At 53.1% G+C, this 17,242-nt stretch overlaps 1 protein-coding gene across 3 annotated transcripts; it reads right to left on the bottom strand.

Moving 5' to 3' along the window:
* Window positions 1-1,776: 1,776 nt before the first annotated feature.
* ALDOC (aldolase, fructose-bisphosphate C) lies at window positions 1,777-12,679 on the bottom strand. Of its 3 annotated transcripts, none has more exons than XM_061605055.1 (9): window positions 12,538-12,679; window positions 9,744-9,870; window positions 8,377-8,588; window positions 6,757-6,811; window positions 5,318-5,478; window positions 5,034-5,117; window positions 3,918-4,092; window positions 3,393-3,592; window positions 1,777-2,703 (listed from the first exon to the last, which is right to left on the bottom strand). In XM_061605055.1, the coding sequence occupies exons 2-9, from the start codon at window positions 9,853-9,855 to the stop codon at window positions 2,608-2,610; spliced, it is 1,095 nt and encodes a 364-aa protein (XP_061461039.1). In that variant the 5' UTR covers window positions 9,856-9,870; window positions 12,538-12,679; the 3' UTR covers window positions 1,777-2,607. The 3 variants fall into 3 exon arrangements, with proteins under 3 accessions (XP_061461039.1, XP_061461037.1, XP_061461038.1); XM_061605053.1 differs by having other exon boundaries at window positions 12,568-12,675; XM_061605054.1 differs by having other exon boundaries at window positions 1,777-2,481; window positions 12,568-12,675.
* Window positions 12,680-17,242: the final 4,563 nt, after the last annotated feature.

The raw sequence follows: 17,242 nt of genomic DNA, 5'->3' as shown, positions 1-17,242 counted from the left end.
GAATGAATGAAATATTAAATTGGCAGCAGTGATCCAACAGCTCTTCCTGAATGCCAGGATGAGGGGTCACATTTGCAGTTCAAAATCATGCGTGGTGCATTGAGAAACGGGAGCAATCCTAGAACCCAAGGAGGGGACATCCAAGGAGAGACAATGACGGCCACCAGCTTGGGTGGGCTTGAAAAGAGGACTAGACAAATTCATGGAGTAGGCTATCAATGGCTACTAGCCACGGTGGCTTTGTTCTCTGTCCAGTCAGAGGCAGTGCACCTCAGTGTACCAGTCATTGCGCATCACAGGTGGGGAGAGTTGCTGCTGCCCTCAGGTCCTGCTTGCCAGCTTCCCATAACGGGCCTCTGGTTGGCCACTGTGAGGACAGCAGGCTGAACTAGATGGGCCCCCTTTGGCCTGGCCTGGCAGGGCTCTTCTCATGTTTCACCACCACCCTAAAATTGTTGCCATCAGAATCCCCTCAAAGGCAGGCTTTGTCTTGTGGATATTTTGTGTGCACCTCCACTGCATGGGACTCGAACCCGGGGTACCCGTTTCCCATCACACTGCCCTCCTCCTAAAAAAGACAGCACTTAAGGGAGTGGTGCAGGCGTTACCAGTGTGCAGTCACTGCTCCCACAGTGGCACCCAAACCCTTTCCAGGGGACTCCCCTGGATTTTTCCCACAGTGCCAGGCGCTTTCTGGCTGGCTGGCTGTGTAGTGCATTTAGACTCCGGCAGGGGATGTCATAGGGTGCAGTGACTGGTGCTTACAATGCATGGTATTGTGTGTACACTGTGCGGTGGAGTGGTTAGTGTCAGACAGACCTGGGAGACCAGGATTCAAATCCCTGCAGGGCCATGAAGCTTATTGAGTGACCTGGGGTCAGTCACTGTCCCTTAGCCTATTTAATAACATAAAATAAATAATCAATTAGTCAAATCAGTAGGAATTCTGGCTGTGGGAGAAGGATTTTCCAGGCAAAAATCTCGGGATACATTTGGGGCGCAGCTTTCAGTCCTATAAAGCAGGGTGTGGAGCCTCAAGCCTGGGCCCCAAATGCAGCCCTCCAAGGCTCGCCATCTGGCTACAACCCTCCTCAGTCTTGCCAGGCTGGAATATACAAACACAAGAGGCACCTCTGTCACTCCACCCACTTTTCCCTTCTGGCCCCACCCACTTTGGACTGGCCCTGCCCCCATTTGCATGTGGCCCCCCAGGAGATGTCCCAGGAGGTGATACGGCCCTTCAGCTGACAAGGGTCCCCCACCGCCCCCCTGGCCGTAAAGCTTTGGGGGATGCCATCTCTCACGTTTGCTGGTTTTTTTCCTTAAGAAAAAGAAAAAAACTAAAAGGGCATGAAGGCCCAGAGAGGTGGTGGCCCCCGAACTATGGAATAGTCTCCCCGAGGAAGTACACTTGGCGCCGACTCTGCTTTCCTTTCGGCGCCAGGTTAAAACCTTCTTATTCTCTGAAGCATTTTAATCTAAATTGATCAAAATATAAAGATGTTACTGCACTGATTTGGATTGTATTATGCTGTATTATATTGTGTTATTTATTGTATTTTTATCTTATTGTATTTTATGTTCACCGCCCAGAGAGCTATTGCTAGTCGGGCGGTATATAAATTTAATAAATAAATAAATAAATAAGAGAGGTCATTGTTACGCCTAGTGGGTTTTCGTGGAAGTGGGACGTAAAATGACACGAAGTTAACGTTTTTTAAATTGCATTGCAGATGATGAAGCAACAAAAGGAGGAAAAACAGAATACACCTCAGATCACTTTACTCCTCTATCAGTTTATTAGTTGCAAGGACTGCTTGGGTGCATGTGGCACACGCTCAAACACACACACGCATGTGCACAAGCACAGACACACACAGTGCGGTAACGGCCTCCCTGCCCATCGGCAAATTGGCCCTCCCATGCCGACACTGCGGTGGCTACTCTATGGGGCAGGACAACCACAAGAGCAGCATTGGAAAGCAAGACATCACCTCAAAGTGCAGGAGCCGCACGTGGATTGGAGGGGGTGCGGTGAGAGGCAAGGGGACCCCAAATATGCAAAAGGTGGGCGGGCAGGCAGACAGACAGGGGCAGGCAGCGGCATGCTGGCGAGATGACAAAAGGTTCTCTCCCTCGCAAGGAACTTCCTGCCAGCCTCAAAACTTTACATCCTACAGGAGACCCCTCCCCTTCTCCGTCCCACGCAATGGATTCACCCCACAGCCCTCTTCTGCATTCTGTGGCTGCCCCCCACGCACACCCTCTCTTCCCCCCCCCAGACTGAAGTATCCTATTTGGAATCTTCCTTGTTTTTTTGAATGTGCTTAGGATTCCTCAGAACAACCCTGCAAGGTGGGCCTGTGTTATGATGACTCCTCGCAGATGCAGGATTGTGCAAGAACGATCTCCTCTTTTTCCTCCTCATGCGTCGCCTCTGGGGCCGGGCACTCCATCACGGCTACTTAGCTCCTGTCACAGCTACGGTAGGAAAAGCTGGGTACAGTTGGCATGGCTGGTATGGAAGGTGGCAGAGTGGGAGGTTTCTGTCAGTGCAGGGGGGCTAAAAGCCGGCCCAGGTGGGGGTGGTCCAAGCCCAGGGAGGGCTCAGTAGGCATGGTTGGCGACATACAGAGACCGCCCAGCTGCACCAGAACTGTTGCCGGAACCTTTGTACTTGCCGAGGGCTGCCAGGCCATTGACCTGGAAAGCAGAGAGGGAGGATGCCTTATCCTGAGCCATGTTGGGAGTAAAGCCCCAACACGTTACAAGTGGCCTGAACAGGGGTAGGGAATAGTCAAAAAGGCAATCTATTCTTCCCTCTGCTGACTCCTCTAAAGTGTTTGTTGTTTTTGCAGGCTTTGCTCCTCCCCTTCCTGTCTTTGTTATCAGTTAGTTAGTCATGGCTCCCTGAGTGGAGGCCGCATGGCTGCTTCATGTTATGACTTTACCTCTTTGTCGTAATAAACCTGACGTTTCTTTAGTCTTTCAACTTCCAGTCTCAACAGACCAGATGTTTCTGCACTCCACAGTGATATATGTCTACCAAAAACTCTAACAAGTCAATCCATATGGCTCAGGACTGTTCATACCAGCCTTCCCCAACCTGATGCCCTCCAGATGCTTTGGACTACAATTCCCATCAGCCCCAAGCACTGTCCATGCTGATCAGGGCTGAGGTTTAGCTCATCGGTGGCTAACCTGTGGCCCTCCAGATGTTGCTTGACTTTAACTCCCAGCAGCCCCAGCAGCTAGCATGGCCAATGGTCAGGGGTTATGGGAGCGGCAGTCCAATGAAATCTGCTTCTCCATCTCTGCTCTAAAGGACATCCGACCCAGCACCCTCTGGGGGGAAGTGGGGGGAGGGAAGACCCCCTCCCACACTCTTTTACCTCGGCACGCTGCACAAACTCCTCCGTGGCCGCATCCTCGTTCTCCCGCCAGCCCCGCCAGGCGTTGAGGGCCGAGGCCTGCAGGGCCCGGCCATAGGAGAAGGTCAGAGCCCACGGCTGGGGCAACGGGCAGTTGTTGATGGCGTTGAGGTTGATGGAGGCCTCCTCCTCGCTCTGCCCGCCAGACAGGAAAGTGACGCCTGACAGAAAGTGACGGAAAAGTGATGGCTGGGCAATCAGCGCTGAGGACTGCCGGACAGGATTCTAGTTTTCAACCCCCCTTGCAACACCCCACACACCGACTCTGAGAAACTCTCCCTTGTGATTCCCTGCAACTGGTACTCAGAGGTAGCATATACTGACCCATCAATATCGTGCATGCTGTTTTGTTTTTCAAGACAACCTGGTGGCATCCCCACCTGAGTTCCCACACTGAGCTTGGGAGCTAGGGCAGAGGCATCTTGTGTTGTAGCAAGCAGGTCTGGCTTCTCGGAGTAGCTGTGGGCATGGGCATGCTTGCAGTACCTGGAACAGCAGGTGGCACCGTGCGGCGCAGAGCAGTCACGGTGGCCATGGCAATCTCTTCAGGGCTGTACTTGGTCGGGCAAGCATGGCCAGGGGTCACCATGTTGGGCTTCAGCAGAGTCCCTTCCAGATAGATGTGGTGGTCGCTCAGTGCCTTGTACACAGCAGCCAGGACCTGGAAACCAACAGGTGCAGCTGCAGAGATTTCCACAGACATTATCCTGCCCGTTCCTTGGTTAGCACCAGGCAGGGTCCAAAAGTTCCCCTTCCAACTCACAGCCCCAAAATGCAGCCAGCTCTAAAGCAACACTATTGTTCCTCCCCAAATCAGAATAACCTTGGAGTGCAATACATAAGCCCTGCATTCTCTAAGCAGGCACTCGCCCTAGGCATGTGGTAGAGGGGCTACGAGCAGCTGGGACAGGCTTTGGACTCTGTAATTTTTTTTTAATGATATGGTTACAATGTTTGACATTTAAATAGTGTCTTTCAATTTTCCATTGTGGTTCAAATATGTTCACTTATTAATCTTACTCATAAGCACTCGATTGTAAAGTGTTTCTTTAACGTTGCAGATCAAGTTGTTTATTTACAACATATCCAGTAAAAAAGAACACAGACATATAATGTTAACAAAACCATTTTGTTTCACTCCAGTCCTTCTAATACTGTTTTATCTGCTACATGACAACAGAGTTCAGCCTTGCTGACATTTTACCAAACTTGTTGGACGAGACCATAAACTTTAAGAATTTTTAAAAAAAATCACATCCCAAAATAGGCCTTCATGGTGTGGATTAAGCCATGTCTGTTTCTAAACTGCAACGGACACAGGATAGAAACCTTTTCCAGAGACTAAAGACACGCAAGATGGTGGCCCCACTCCCACCCTGTGTGCACTCTAGGCCTCCCACCCTCCATCAGCAGACTTTCCAGTTCCTGAAGCAGCTCAACAGCCAATAAACCCCCACATGCCCGCCCATCGCAAATCAGGGGTTGTATCCCATGCTAGTCATGCTCAGAGAAGACCTAGAGAGATGAACAGACACAAGTAACTCAGGCCTGTTAATTCCAGTGGGTCTACTCTGATCTTACTTGAATCCCAGCAACGCTCACCTTCTCAGTCACATACTGGCAGCGCTTCAAATCGTGGTCCCCGTCAGGCAAGATCTCTGGTTCCACAATGGGCACGATGCCATTCTAGAGCAAAGAGCGAAAGCAAGCAGTGAAGGCACGAGAGGCCTCTTTGGGGTGTCCCAATCCAACAGCGCGCTGGCTGCGTAAGGCGAGTATCCGCCCCATTGCCGCTCAGAGCGTGCTGCAAGGCATGAGGCCGAGGCAGTCAAGCCGCAGAGGCCGGCCGACGCCGGTTAACATGTGTCTTCTAACATGTGTCTCACCTGCTGGCAGATGCTGGCGTAGCGCGCCAGGACGTTGGCATTCTCCAGGATGGCCAGGGAGGAGGGGGTGTCCTCACTGATCTTCAGCACACAGCGCCACTTGGCAAAATCCGCCCCGTCCTTCTTGTACTGGGCACAGCGCTCTGACAGCCCGTCGAGGCCTGGCAGGAGGAGGAAGGAAGCACAGCCCTCACCAAAAAGGGGCAGGTGGCGCAAACCCCACACCTTGCCCACAAACTGCAGAGAGGTTTCTTTCCTCAAGCCTTTGCTGCTGTTCAGCTGGCGTACTTGACAGGGCTGTCAGTACTCCGTGGTGGCGCCCCTGCTTGGCATGCAAAAGGTCCCACGTTCAGTCTCCAATGGCGGAGTCTCCAGGAAGGGCTGGGAACGCTCCCCCTCTAGTGCTGTGCTAGATGATTTTTAATTGGATTTGTATGGCTCCTTTTACTTCTGATGTATTATATTTGATTGCCTTCCACAGAATTCAAATTGTCATACAATAAAATAGCCTCCTCTGCAAGGGTGAAGTCGTCCAGGGACTCGGCGGGGGGTCTTATACCCCTTACTTTTTGGGGAGCAGGGTCCCAGCAGAGTCCCCAGGTCTCCAGCATCCTACAAGCCAATAGTCATGAAAGGGGTGTGTGTTAGCCACTGAGAAGAGTCTTCTAACATGTGTCCTTGTCCTTTCCTGGTGATTGGAGCCAATCAGTGAAAGGAAGTGAGCTAGCCATTGAGAAGACTCTTCTTAGTAGCCAAGACTCTTCCCTTTCATGCTGTTTGGCTCCTAGGGATGTCTGTTGTTGTCGGAAAAGAATTAGGATCCAATTCTCAATCCAGCAGCAAAAAAAGGGGGGAGGATAGGAGGAGGTGTGGCTGTAACTATCATGAAGGGACCCTGCACTTCTGAATTTACCACTATACCGCTGCTCCTCTGTTGTCTTTTCCGCACCTGCCAAAGACATTTCTCTTTCAGCAAGCCTTCTAAATGGACATTTTTATCTCAGCTGGTATCTGCCTTGCGTTAAATTGCCTTGAATTGCCTTGAATCTGCCTTGAATTTATTTTCTCTATGTGCTGTCGTCGCTCTAAAGTTTGTATATTTGCAATTGTTTCTTTTAACATATGCAGTTGTTTTTTTATATACGTAGCTGTTTTATCGATGTTATTCGATTGTAAACAGCTTTGGGGTGCCTTTTGGGAAGCGATTCATAAATCAAACAAACAGATACTAGGAGAAACAATTAAAATCCAATTAAAAATCAATGTGAACATTGAACGCAATGGGCGTGCCATCTCCCATCTTCAGCCACACATCCACAGACAGGCGACGGTCCACAGACCACAGTTTGGGAACCCCCAAGTTAATAGGATGAAAATAAATGAAAAGGATTGATCAGTTAACCTTTCCTTAACTGACTTGTGTCCCCTGAGGATCCTACCTTGGGTGGTGGTCTCTCCATCTGTCCCGGCCAGCGGCACAACACCCTTGTCCACCTGGGAAAGAAGCAAGGTATCCACTGCTGACAATTTCCTCCCTGGCCAACCCTCTGCGCCTCGGCCCCTCTGTAAGCACCACGGCTCTCTGCAGAACAAGTCCACAGACAGCCCCGGGGGCAAGAAGCTGGGGGCCAGGGACACCCTGGAAGGACTCGTGAGCAGTAGCAGCTGGTGTCCATTGGGACTGGTGGGACAGAAGGCAGGGAGCCCAACAGCGGGTGCAGCTAGAGCCAATGATGGGAGGAGACAACGCATTCCAGTTTGGTCCTCATCCTCTCCCTGCTGAGTCCTGCAAGGGGCAACCCTGAGGTGGCGGAGGAGGAAGGTGGCAGGCAAGGCTACCCCCTAGACTAGGTGTTCCGTAGGAAGGAAGGCAAGTGGGGGCAGGCTGAGGCTGGCAGGGATGTGCCCCACTGGCCCAGCCTTCACGGTGCTTAAGGTGTGTTTCTGGACAGCTTGTTGTGATCCAATCAGTCAATGAAAAACTGAATTCAAACGGGATCAAAACTGCCCTGAAAACAGAGGGACAAAAGACACAGATTGTGAATATTACTGAATGGTGCAAGAGACAGACCGGTCTTCTTCAACCTGGTGCCCTCTGGATGTTGCTGGGCTCCATCTCCCATCATCCCTGATGGCTACAAGGGATGATGGGGAGGACACCAGCTTGTTGTCATTGTAATAACAATTACTCTTCTTTATTACTAATATTTATTTATTGGATTTCTTACCCCGCCCTTCCCCACAAGGTCCTGGGACGCGTTACAGCAATTTAAAATATATAATATTAAAAGCAGTTAAGCCAAATTACAGGCCAGATTTTAGGGTGAGTCCTAAAGCAGTGGGTCCCAAACTCTCCCACGCCGCATGGGCCACTTGAAGATTGCAGAGGGTCTTGGTGGACCACTTAACAATTATTCTGCCTGTTGTACAAATTGTAATGCACTACACTAGATGCTGGATGATCTTTAATTGCATATTTATGGCTTTTTCCATTCTTCATATTGCATTCCAATTAAAAATTAAGAAGAATATTTCATGCGGCAGAAGTGCCATCTCCGCCTTCGACCACAAACCCACAAGTACGCCATGGACGACGTGAATGAAGCTCACGCCACCACTGGTGGTCCGCAGACCAAGGGTGGGGAACCTTGTCCTAAAATAGGCAGATTCTGGGTGTGGAAGGCCAAGGCAGTGAAAGGCGACTCTCCCTTCCAGCCTGCATCAGGCAATTTTCTTTGGAGAAGGACGAGGAACCTGGTGCCCCCTGGATGTTGCTGGACTACAGTGCCCAGCAGTCCCAGGATCATGTGGCCATGCTGGGGCCAATGGGAGGGCACCACGTCTTAGAGGCATGGGATGGCGCTGGTTTTTTCAAACAGCACATTTCTCTGGCTGGGAGAAAGCCCTGCACAGGCACTTCGCAGCCCTCAGGATGATGGATGGGAGGCTCAGCTGCCCAGAAAACATCTTGCCAGGACGCAGGGGGTGGGAAAGGAGCTTTCCTCTTTCCCCTGATGGCTCCCCACACACACACACAGCCCCACTTCGGTCCGGAGCACCTTGATGCCCACAACGATGCCCTTCTCCTTGACCATCTCGACGAAGGGCGTCCCGTCGTCCGCCTTCTGGTACATGGTCTCGTGGAAGAAGATGACGCCCCCAATGCACTTCTCCACCCGGCTGTCAGCGCTGAAGAGGATCTGCCGGTAGAGGCGCCGGTTCTCTTCTGCGTTCTCGACCCCGATCTGGTTGAGCCGCTTGGCCATGCTGCCTGTCGGAAGAGAAAGGGAGAGAGGGAAAGGGCTCAAAATGGACTTCCACGCAAACGTTCAGCGACACAACAGCTCAGCATCTGGCCTCCGTTCCCACCTGTAAAATGGGAACAATCGTCACTTGCCAAAGTGTGTGTGTCGGGGGGGGGCACGGTGGCTAGGAAAACGCTACAGATTCACAAAGCTATCTGGGGAAAGGGCCGTAGTAGCTTGCTGGCAGAGCATTGCTTTGCATGCAGAAGGTCCCAGAGTCAATCCAAAACGGCATCTCCAGGAAGGGCTGGGAATGCATGCAAAGCAGATGTCCTACCACTATGGACCTTTTCCCCAAAATTGTTGTGTAAATTTGTGTAGGTATTAGCAGATTGTCAACGGTCTGAGCTGTGTGTGTGCCAGTGTGTACGTTTACCTAAGTGGCGGGCTTTTACCCTGCATTGAGATCACTGCGACGTAAGACTTAGTAAAATAAGAAAAGCTACTCTATTTATAGAAATAAGTAGCAGTAGATAGGACAGGCATACCTAGTTCTAACTAACTAAGTTGGAGGCGCAATGCCCAGGCTTGGGAGTCGCCCTCCTGGCTCAGGAGAGAGAGAGCAGAGACAAAGGTGTCTCCTCTCTCTCTGACAGTTGAAGAAGAGAAGGGAAAGGGCAGAAGGAGGAGGAACAGATAAGCTTCCCTAAAGACGTATCAGTCTAACAACGGGAAGGAAGGCAGTCAGAGCATCACAGGTAAAGGTAGTCAAGCCCTAGCCAGCTGGAGGACCCTAACTCTGTCTCCCTTCTGGAACATAAACAAAAGAACAAAACAGGAGTTGCTCTTGCCCCACTTCCAACAAAAATAAAGCAAGATTCTAGTCCTCATGATGTTGAATAATAGGCTGGTTTAAACAGGAACCAGGGAGACTGCCTTATACAGACCGCTAGTCCATCTGGAGCAGTGCTGCCAATGCTGACTGACAGCGGCTCTTTCCCAGCCCTACCTGGAGATGCAGAGGATCGAACCTGGGACCTTCTGCATGCAAATCAGGTGTCTGCTGGGAGAAGAGTCTGCTCCTCTGCCAGCAAGCCCTCGAGAGGGAACTGCCGCCAGGGTTGGCAAACGACTCCCTTCTTGTGGATACCCTCACAAAAAGACAAACCTGCCAGACCTACCCACGGATTCATCGGCTGCCAGGATGCCCTTGCCCGGGGCCACGATCTGCTGGGCAATGTCTGCGAGCTCCTTCTTCTGCAGCGGGGTGAGGGCCGGATACTGGCGCGTCATCTCGGCTGCTTTTTCCTGCAGGGGTGCCGAGGCAGGCACAAGGAATGCGTCAACAGAACCCTCCCTCCTTGACTGACTTTGCACCCGCGAGGCAGCCGCTCTCAGCCCCCCTGCCCTGCCCCCCCCACAAGTGGGCCGCCCAAACCGCACCGGGGCCCCCAGAAAGGCTTCCAACTCCTTGAGTGATCTGAGGATCAACACCCGGGGCGAGCGGAGAAAGGGTGCTGGGCCTGCGTGCTCTCTGCAGTGGAGAAGCAAAGGTGCTCCCCTGCTGCAGCATCTTCCCTCTCTGACGGTCATCCCACTTTCCAGGGCACCTGAAGAGGTGCTGGGGACCCACTGCTGCCATGATCTCAACGTCATGTGGGCCGCCATCAAATCTGGCACGAGCGCCTGTGCGTAGACCTTCTACCTCTGCCTGGCTAGGGTGCATCTTAGTCCTTCATAGGAAGCTGTCTTGCACAGAGTCAGGCAGTTGGCCCATCTAGCTCAGTGCTGTCTACACTGACTGGCAGCCGCTATTCAGGGCTGCAGGCAGGGCACATTCCCAGCCCTACCCGGAGATGCCGTCGAGGACTGAAGCAGGGACCTTCTGCATGCCAAACAGGGGCTACTGCTCTTCCCCATAATATGCACGGAGAAAAGTCTGCCCTCTGGTCCCAGATGGATGCACCTGCATAGTAGGGAGGGGGGTACTCTGCCCAAGCCCAGAGGCACTCTTTTAAAAAAATATAGACGTTCCAGGGCTGAGCCCCAACATTGCTATTTGAGATTTCTAAGTCCTGTGGGGAACAGGCACCAGAAGGAAGCAGAGGAGACCAGGAGTGCCCCTAACTCCCCCACACTCCCCCACGCTTCCTAAGAACTGTCCTCTTACCTGTCTCTTCCCCCCCCCCCCCACACACACACAGAGAGAGAGAGAGAGAGAGGTGTCTCTCACTATAGAAATTATACATGTGGGAAAGAGGAGGAGATTGAGGAGCGTCACATTAGTGAGAGGAATACACTCTGCACATGCCTGAGGGCACCCTTCCCAGTCACCTGGGACTGAATTCCAGAGGCCCAAATCAATCCCAGACCTCAACCCACTCTGTGGGGGTGACACCACAGCGCCTCACACACACACCCCTGCCAACCCAGGCAGCATTTGACAGAGCATAATGCAGAGCTGGGCGGCCAAAGTCTCGGTGGAAGCCATCGCGACACCACGGACACATGTCTGGCCTCCTGGCACCCCCAGCCTGTGCGGTGGCCACTCCCTCCCCCCCCCATCATAGCCACCCTTGGGGCTTATTGTCAGCAGCAGATGAGGATTAACCCTCGCCCTTCCCTTCCCTATCTCAAGCAAAGCCTGCAAGATACATTCCAGGAAAGGTATTTCTGTTCTCTGGAGCATCACTAGCTCCCCCCCCCCCAAGCTCCACTGTCCAGTGACTCAGTAGGATTCATGCCCTCCCCCCCAGTATCCTCCCGAGCCTGACACCAAGATTTGTCGGAGTTAAGGCACACCATCATGGCAACTATGACCCCCTTTTGACCCCAAACCAGGCAGGGATAGGAGCCCTCGCATGGGGCTTCAGGCGAGCTTTGCTGGGACCTCATTTTCAGGACCAAGACAGAGCCCTAGAACAGCCACTCTGGAAAACAGAGTGCTAGGCTGGATGGGCCCTTTGGGGCCTGATCCCCCCCAAGGCAAACCTGATGCTTCCAGCTTTCTAATGGGTTCAAGGAAGCCAGCAACCTGAGCCGCAAGGAAAGGCTTTAGAGCTGCGGGGAGGGGGGGAAGGCTGTCATTCGCCACCTGTCCGGGGGGGGGGGAGATTGAGCTGACCCCAATCCGTCTGCAAGGCGCACAAAGGGACGCCCTTTCGAGCCAGGGCAGGAACAACAGGCGAGGTTGCCATGCTGGCAGCGTCCGAGAAAGGCTTCCGCTGCTGCCAAGAAACGGCTGGGAAAGAGGCAGGAACCATCAGCGGCGCTTTTCCAGACTCGGGGCCGCAGGAGAAATACGCCGGGAGGCACCCCAGGGGCACGAAACACGCCCGCGCAGAGCAGGTTTTGCCTACAAAGGGCGGCGGGGCAGAAGAGGAGCCCCAAATTCCGCCGGCGCCTCTGAGCAGACCCATTTAACTTCATGGACATAGCTAGCGGAGGTCCATTCATTTCAATGGGTCTACTCTGAGTAGGGCTTACTTAGCTACAACCCAGAGAGAGAGAGTCGGGCACTCTCATCACACACATTAGTTCAAAAATATTTTTCCCTACCGCCTAGCCTAGGTGCCTCTGAGCGCGTGCAGAGTGCACTCCTCCCTCCCACCATTCCAACATGTTCGGTTTAGGGGATCAATCTTGCGCCCCAAGACCTTCCTTGCCTCCCATATGACGCCACGCAGCATCGAGGGGTTCCGGCCGAGGAGCCCCCACCGTCTCCCCACGCCATTCCGCTCCCGCCGTGGAAGAATCCGCAGCGACCGAGGCCGGCCGGCGGGAGAGAATCGCGGGGAGGAAAGAGGGGTGAGCCATTCGGGGGGTCCCCGCCGCGTCCGCTCCCTCAAACCTGGAGCCGTCGAGGAGCGGAGCTTTGGCGGGGGGGCACTGCGCATCCCTCCCGTGGAGCAAAGGGGCAGCTCGCCTTTGGGGGTGGGGGCAGTGCCAGGAGGGAGGAGACGCGGGCGCCCTCACCTCCCCAGGCCCCGGTCCGGGCTGGCTTACCGGCCTGCCTCCGTCCTCCGGCGCGACTGGCGTCGTGGCTGGCGCGACTGGTTGTGCGGACGTCGCGGCTTCGGCTGCAAAAGAGGCTGCCGGTGCCGCAGAGCTACGTGACTGAGGCGGGAGGAGGAGCCAGCCGAAGGGGGCGGAATCCCGCACTCAGCCTGCCGGGTCCAGAGCGGCGCCCAGCAGCCACACAAGGAGGCAGCTTCACCCTCCCTGGCTCCGCTGCGCGGAAGGGTTGAGCTAAGCACGGGAGCGTCTCTGAACGCGTGCAGAGTGCCCTTTCCCTCGCCACCGCGGCTGGGCCACGGGCATCCAAGCCCACCCCACCCCAGGTCTGAACGTACCTCTCTCTGTGTTCCCTGCCCCCCTTCAAACCCACCCAGCTGGGGGAAAGCAAATGGCTCTTTTGCCAGCCAGGCCCGACACCTCGGTGATGGGCGGCCCAGTCCGAGTTGAGAGGATAGGCTTTTCTCTCTCTATCCTCTCACAGCACATCCTTTCCTTGGTACCACAGCTTGAAGTCTTGGGGCTTTAAAAAGCACTCTGCACATGCTTAGAGGGACCACAGCACGGGCCCGACTTGTCACTGTAAACAAGATGGTTTGGGGGTGGGCTGAGCCCTCCAGAAGTTGCACCCGCTTCCCGCAAAGGCGGCCCGTGGAACCTGCAAGGACACTCTTCCCCTCCCCCAAAAGGGAGGGCACCTGCTCGCAGTAGGAGAGACGACTGGGTTGGGCCTGGCATGGTTCTGGCAAACCCCCTTGCTTAGCCCCAATCATTCTTGCTGCAGCCTTTATGTGACTCTGAAGAGGCCTGACTGGCCCTTTGCTCTTGGATGGGTAAAGCACCCCCCTCCCCCGGTGCCAAGAAGCCGGCGCATGCAGCACTCTACCTGTTTATTGACTTGCTGCAATTAAACGCCACTCTTTAGCTGAAGGGCACGGAGGGCGGCACACACTTAAAAGCCACAAGAGGCAACAGAAAGAGAAACGGGCAAAGCTAACAGTCCCTCAGATGTTGCTGGACTCCCAACTCCCATCATCCCCAGCTGGCCTGACAGGAGTTGGAGCCCCACAATATCTGGAGGGCTGTAAATTCCCCAGCCCTGTGTCTGCCTTTCCTTGGTACCTGTGCCGTGGCTGTCTGAGCGTGTGGAGAGTGCCTTCTGAAGGCCCAAGACTACGCTTTGGTACCAAGAAGGGGACTGAGGTGGGACCCTCCAGATGCTTTGGACTACCGCTTCCCTCGGCATGGCCAACGGGGGTGATAGGAAGAACTGATGCCAAGGAACCGCTGGAGGTCACCACAGTGCTAACCCTTTTGCACAACTTATATAGGGCGCAGTAGCAACAACAGTCCTTCAACGCAGCAGGTTCCAAACTTTTTTCTCTTGGGCAGAGCACCTGAAAATTGCTGAAGGGTCTTGGCGGACCCCTGCATGATTTTTCTGCCTGGTGTAGCAGTCCTAGGCATTGTACGACTTTCAATTGTCTTTATATTGCCTCTTTGGTTTCTTCAGTTGTATTGGATTGTATTACAATTTCCATTCCATTCTAATTGCAAAGCAGTCAAGTACAATATGAGTCTCCGAAGCAGCAACAACGTGACAATTAAAAATCAAGGTGAATGTTGAAAACGAGAGAGGTGCCGTCTCCTGTCTTCCACCACAAATCCACAAACAGGCCATGGCCCACCTGAATGAAGTCAGGGACCACGGGTGGTCCCTGGACCGCAGTTTGGGAACCCCTCTTCTAAGCCTCTTACAACAGATAGCCTAAAATGTTGATTTAAAAGACCAATAAAGACAAACATTACAAACAAGTTACTTAAAAAAAGTTGTACTACATTAGTTAGCCTTTTAGCTGCCATAAGAGTCTGCTGTCGTTTTGCTGCAAAAGAGCAACATGGCTGTTGTCCCTTGGGAAATATGCGGTGTCTTTGCTGGATCGAGCATCGGGCCGTGAGGGCTGCTCCAGTCCATTATGGAGCCCAGGCACTGACTCAGCATCAGACACGATATGATAATATATGTGAGAGCGACATCAACGTGAGCAGAGGCGCGAGGTGGTCATGCAGTGATGGTAGGCGGCAAGCTTTTGCCTTACAGGGCTGGATTTAACCACAAATCCACAGAAGACAAAATGCATCGGCTGCAGCATATTATTATTTTTATTTATACCCCACCCTTTTTCCAAACTGGAACTCAAGGCGGCTTTTACTCAGCGACAGCCAGACCATCTTGGCTAGTGGAAGCCCTGCAGAAGGGAACACAGCAGCCTTCGCCAACCTGGGGCCCTCCACATGTTTTGGACAACAACTCCCATCAGCTCTGGCATCATATGGTCACACTGGCTGGAATTCATGGGATCTGGGAGTCCAAACTGTGCGGGGGGGCCCAGGCTGGCAGTGGCATAAAGCAGACCACACTTTTCCTCCAGCCTGCAAGGCCCCAGCAGATTGCCTCTGGAATCTTAGGATTAGACCATTATTATGATTAACATTATCATTATGCATAGATCAGCAACAGCTTTCCAGCTCCGGAACTGAGCTCACACCAGCCCTTTTATTTAAAAATCTAGTCCTTGTTTTTCCTTGCCAGTTTTCTTCATTTCAGCAGCCAAACTAAGAAAAGACCAGTGGGGGAGGGTCAGGGGGGGGCATTCCTTGTGGCTGTTAAAACAACTGGAGAAACTGTTACTGATTGGCTGTGTGTCAGAGATCATTGTCTTTGGATGTAAAACAACTAGAACACCCTTGCCCATCACAGGCAGGAACAGATTAGAAAACCAAGAGGGATTATTCAGAGATTGTTGCCCCTCCTGGCTAATCCGTGATCAGCAGCAGCAGGGCCAAGAAAAGAAGGTGCCTTGCTGGGCAGGGCTGGCTGCAAGCCCTGAAATCCAAAGCAAGGGTACACAACCCATTTTCCTGAGAAGCTGAGTGTCCCCCCCCCAATTTTCAAAAGCTTCTTCAGTTTACAGCTCCAAAGTTATATTTTGAAAGGTTGCACGTCTCCTTTGCGAGAAGCAACAGAATAAGATTTTTAGTCGCCTGGGAAGAGGGGAGCGTGCGCCTTAGGCCACCAATGATTGAACTATACTCTGCCCCCTTTCTTTCGCGACTGGTTCCCTTAGCTAGCTTTTAGGCCAGGACTACCATTATTTGGCTAAAATGGGGGAGGGCATGCCAGGGGACCTCCTTAAAGGCCTCCATGCCCACTACCACCACCCTCAATTCAAGCACTGTGACCCAACCAGCAACAACAGAAAAGGGTTATGCAAAATGCAGTGTGGGGTAGAGGTTTTGAGTGCCGGACCAGGACCTGGGAGACCAGGGCTCAAAACAGCCAACTTACCTGCAAAGCACACTGAGTGACCAGTCATTACCTCTCAGCCTAGCCTACCTCACAGGGTCATTGTGAGGATGGGACAGCAGTGGGGGGCAAGGAGAACCACATACACCACCTCAGAGGAACATCAAGATATAAATGTAAGAAATTAATTTAAAAAGGTGCGAATTTGCATCACGCTTACAGGATGCAGAATTATTTTTTTTAAAATGCTTTAAGAACTTTAAGCATTTTAGCCCACAGGACCCCAAAGGCCTGTTTCAGTATCCAGCTTTTACCTGGAGTTTGCACCAGCCAGACCCCTCTGTCCAGGCCAAGTGGGGAGGGCCAGGCATGTGTGCATACCCTCTTTTTTATTAAATGGGGTGTGCGTGGAGGGAAAGCAGGTTGCAACTCAGGCTCCAGCCCCAGAAATGCTCCTGAACTGGGCTGTGGAGCTGAAGGGATCTAGGCCGCTGTCGGACCCAGTAATCCCTTCCCCATCCAAGCTAGGTCATCCATAACGGAGGGCACTGCAGGGCAGGGGGATGGGAAGGATCCAGCACCTTCTTTCTTGAGGGGGATAAACCAGGCTGAGGACCAGGACAGAAGTGGCTCAGAACTGGGAGGTGCAAAGGCGGGAAAGTCCTGGAAAAACAACAAATCAACTGAGAAACAAAAGAAGAGGAGGAGGAGGGGGGACAAGCTGGCCTGGGCAGAAGCTGTCACTGTGGAGCTCTACTCTCCCTTGACTCCAGTCTTGAAAGGGGGGGGAGAAAGCCCCGCAAGGGGAATTCCGGCTCTTGTGGCCATACAAGGGGGAAGTTTCCATCAATGCCCTTGGAGAAGCCGGCCCTGATCCAGCCAGGCTGTCCCAGGAGGCCCATGAAGAGCCGCGCCTGTGCCGCTCAGATGCCCGGGGCATCGTCTGGAAGGCTTTCTTCATAAGCGAAGGCCTCCGGATGCGTGTGTGCTTTGCATGCAGAAGGGTCCCAGTTCAATCCCCAATGGCCTCGCCAGTTAAAAGGATCTTGGGCACAGGCAAAGCTGCCTAATGCCCATGTCAGACCCTGGCTCCATGGAGCTCAGTATTGCTTACACTGATTGGCAGCAGCTCCCCCAGCTTTCAGACTTTTTTTTTTTTTTTAAGGCTTTCCCAGACTTAAGTGGAGATGCTGCCGGGGACTGAACCAGGACCTTCTACATGCCAAGCAGGGGCTCTGTACCACTGAGCTGCTGCCCTTCCCTAAAGGCGGTGGGTGGGAGGAAAACCTTTCCCCTGTCTGAGAATGGTTTCCGGTTGGAGGCAGCCAGCTGGGCTGGGCTGGGGGGAGCTGTAGGCCA

The sequence above is a fragment of the Rhineura floridana genome, chromosome 21 (genome assembly GCF_030035675.1).
Source record: "Rhineura floridana isolate rRhiFlo1 chromosome 21, rRhiFlo1.hap2, whole genome shotgun sequence".
NCBI lineage: Eukaryota > Metazoa > Chordata > Lepidosauria > Squamata > Rhineuridae > Rhineura > Rhineura floridana.
The sequence above is the reverse complement of the archived record's forward strand: the minus strand, read 5'-3'. Positions and strand labels throughout refer to the sequence as shown.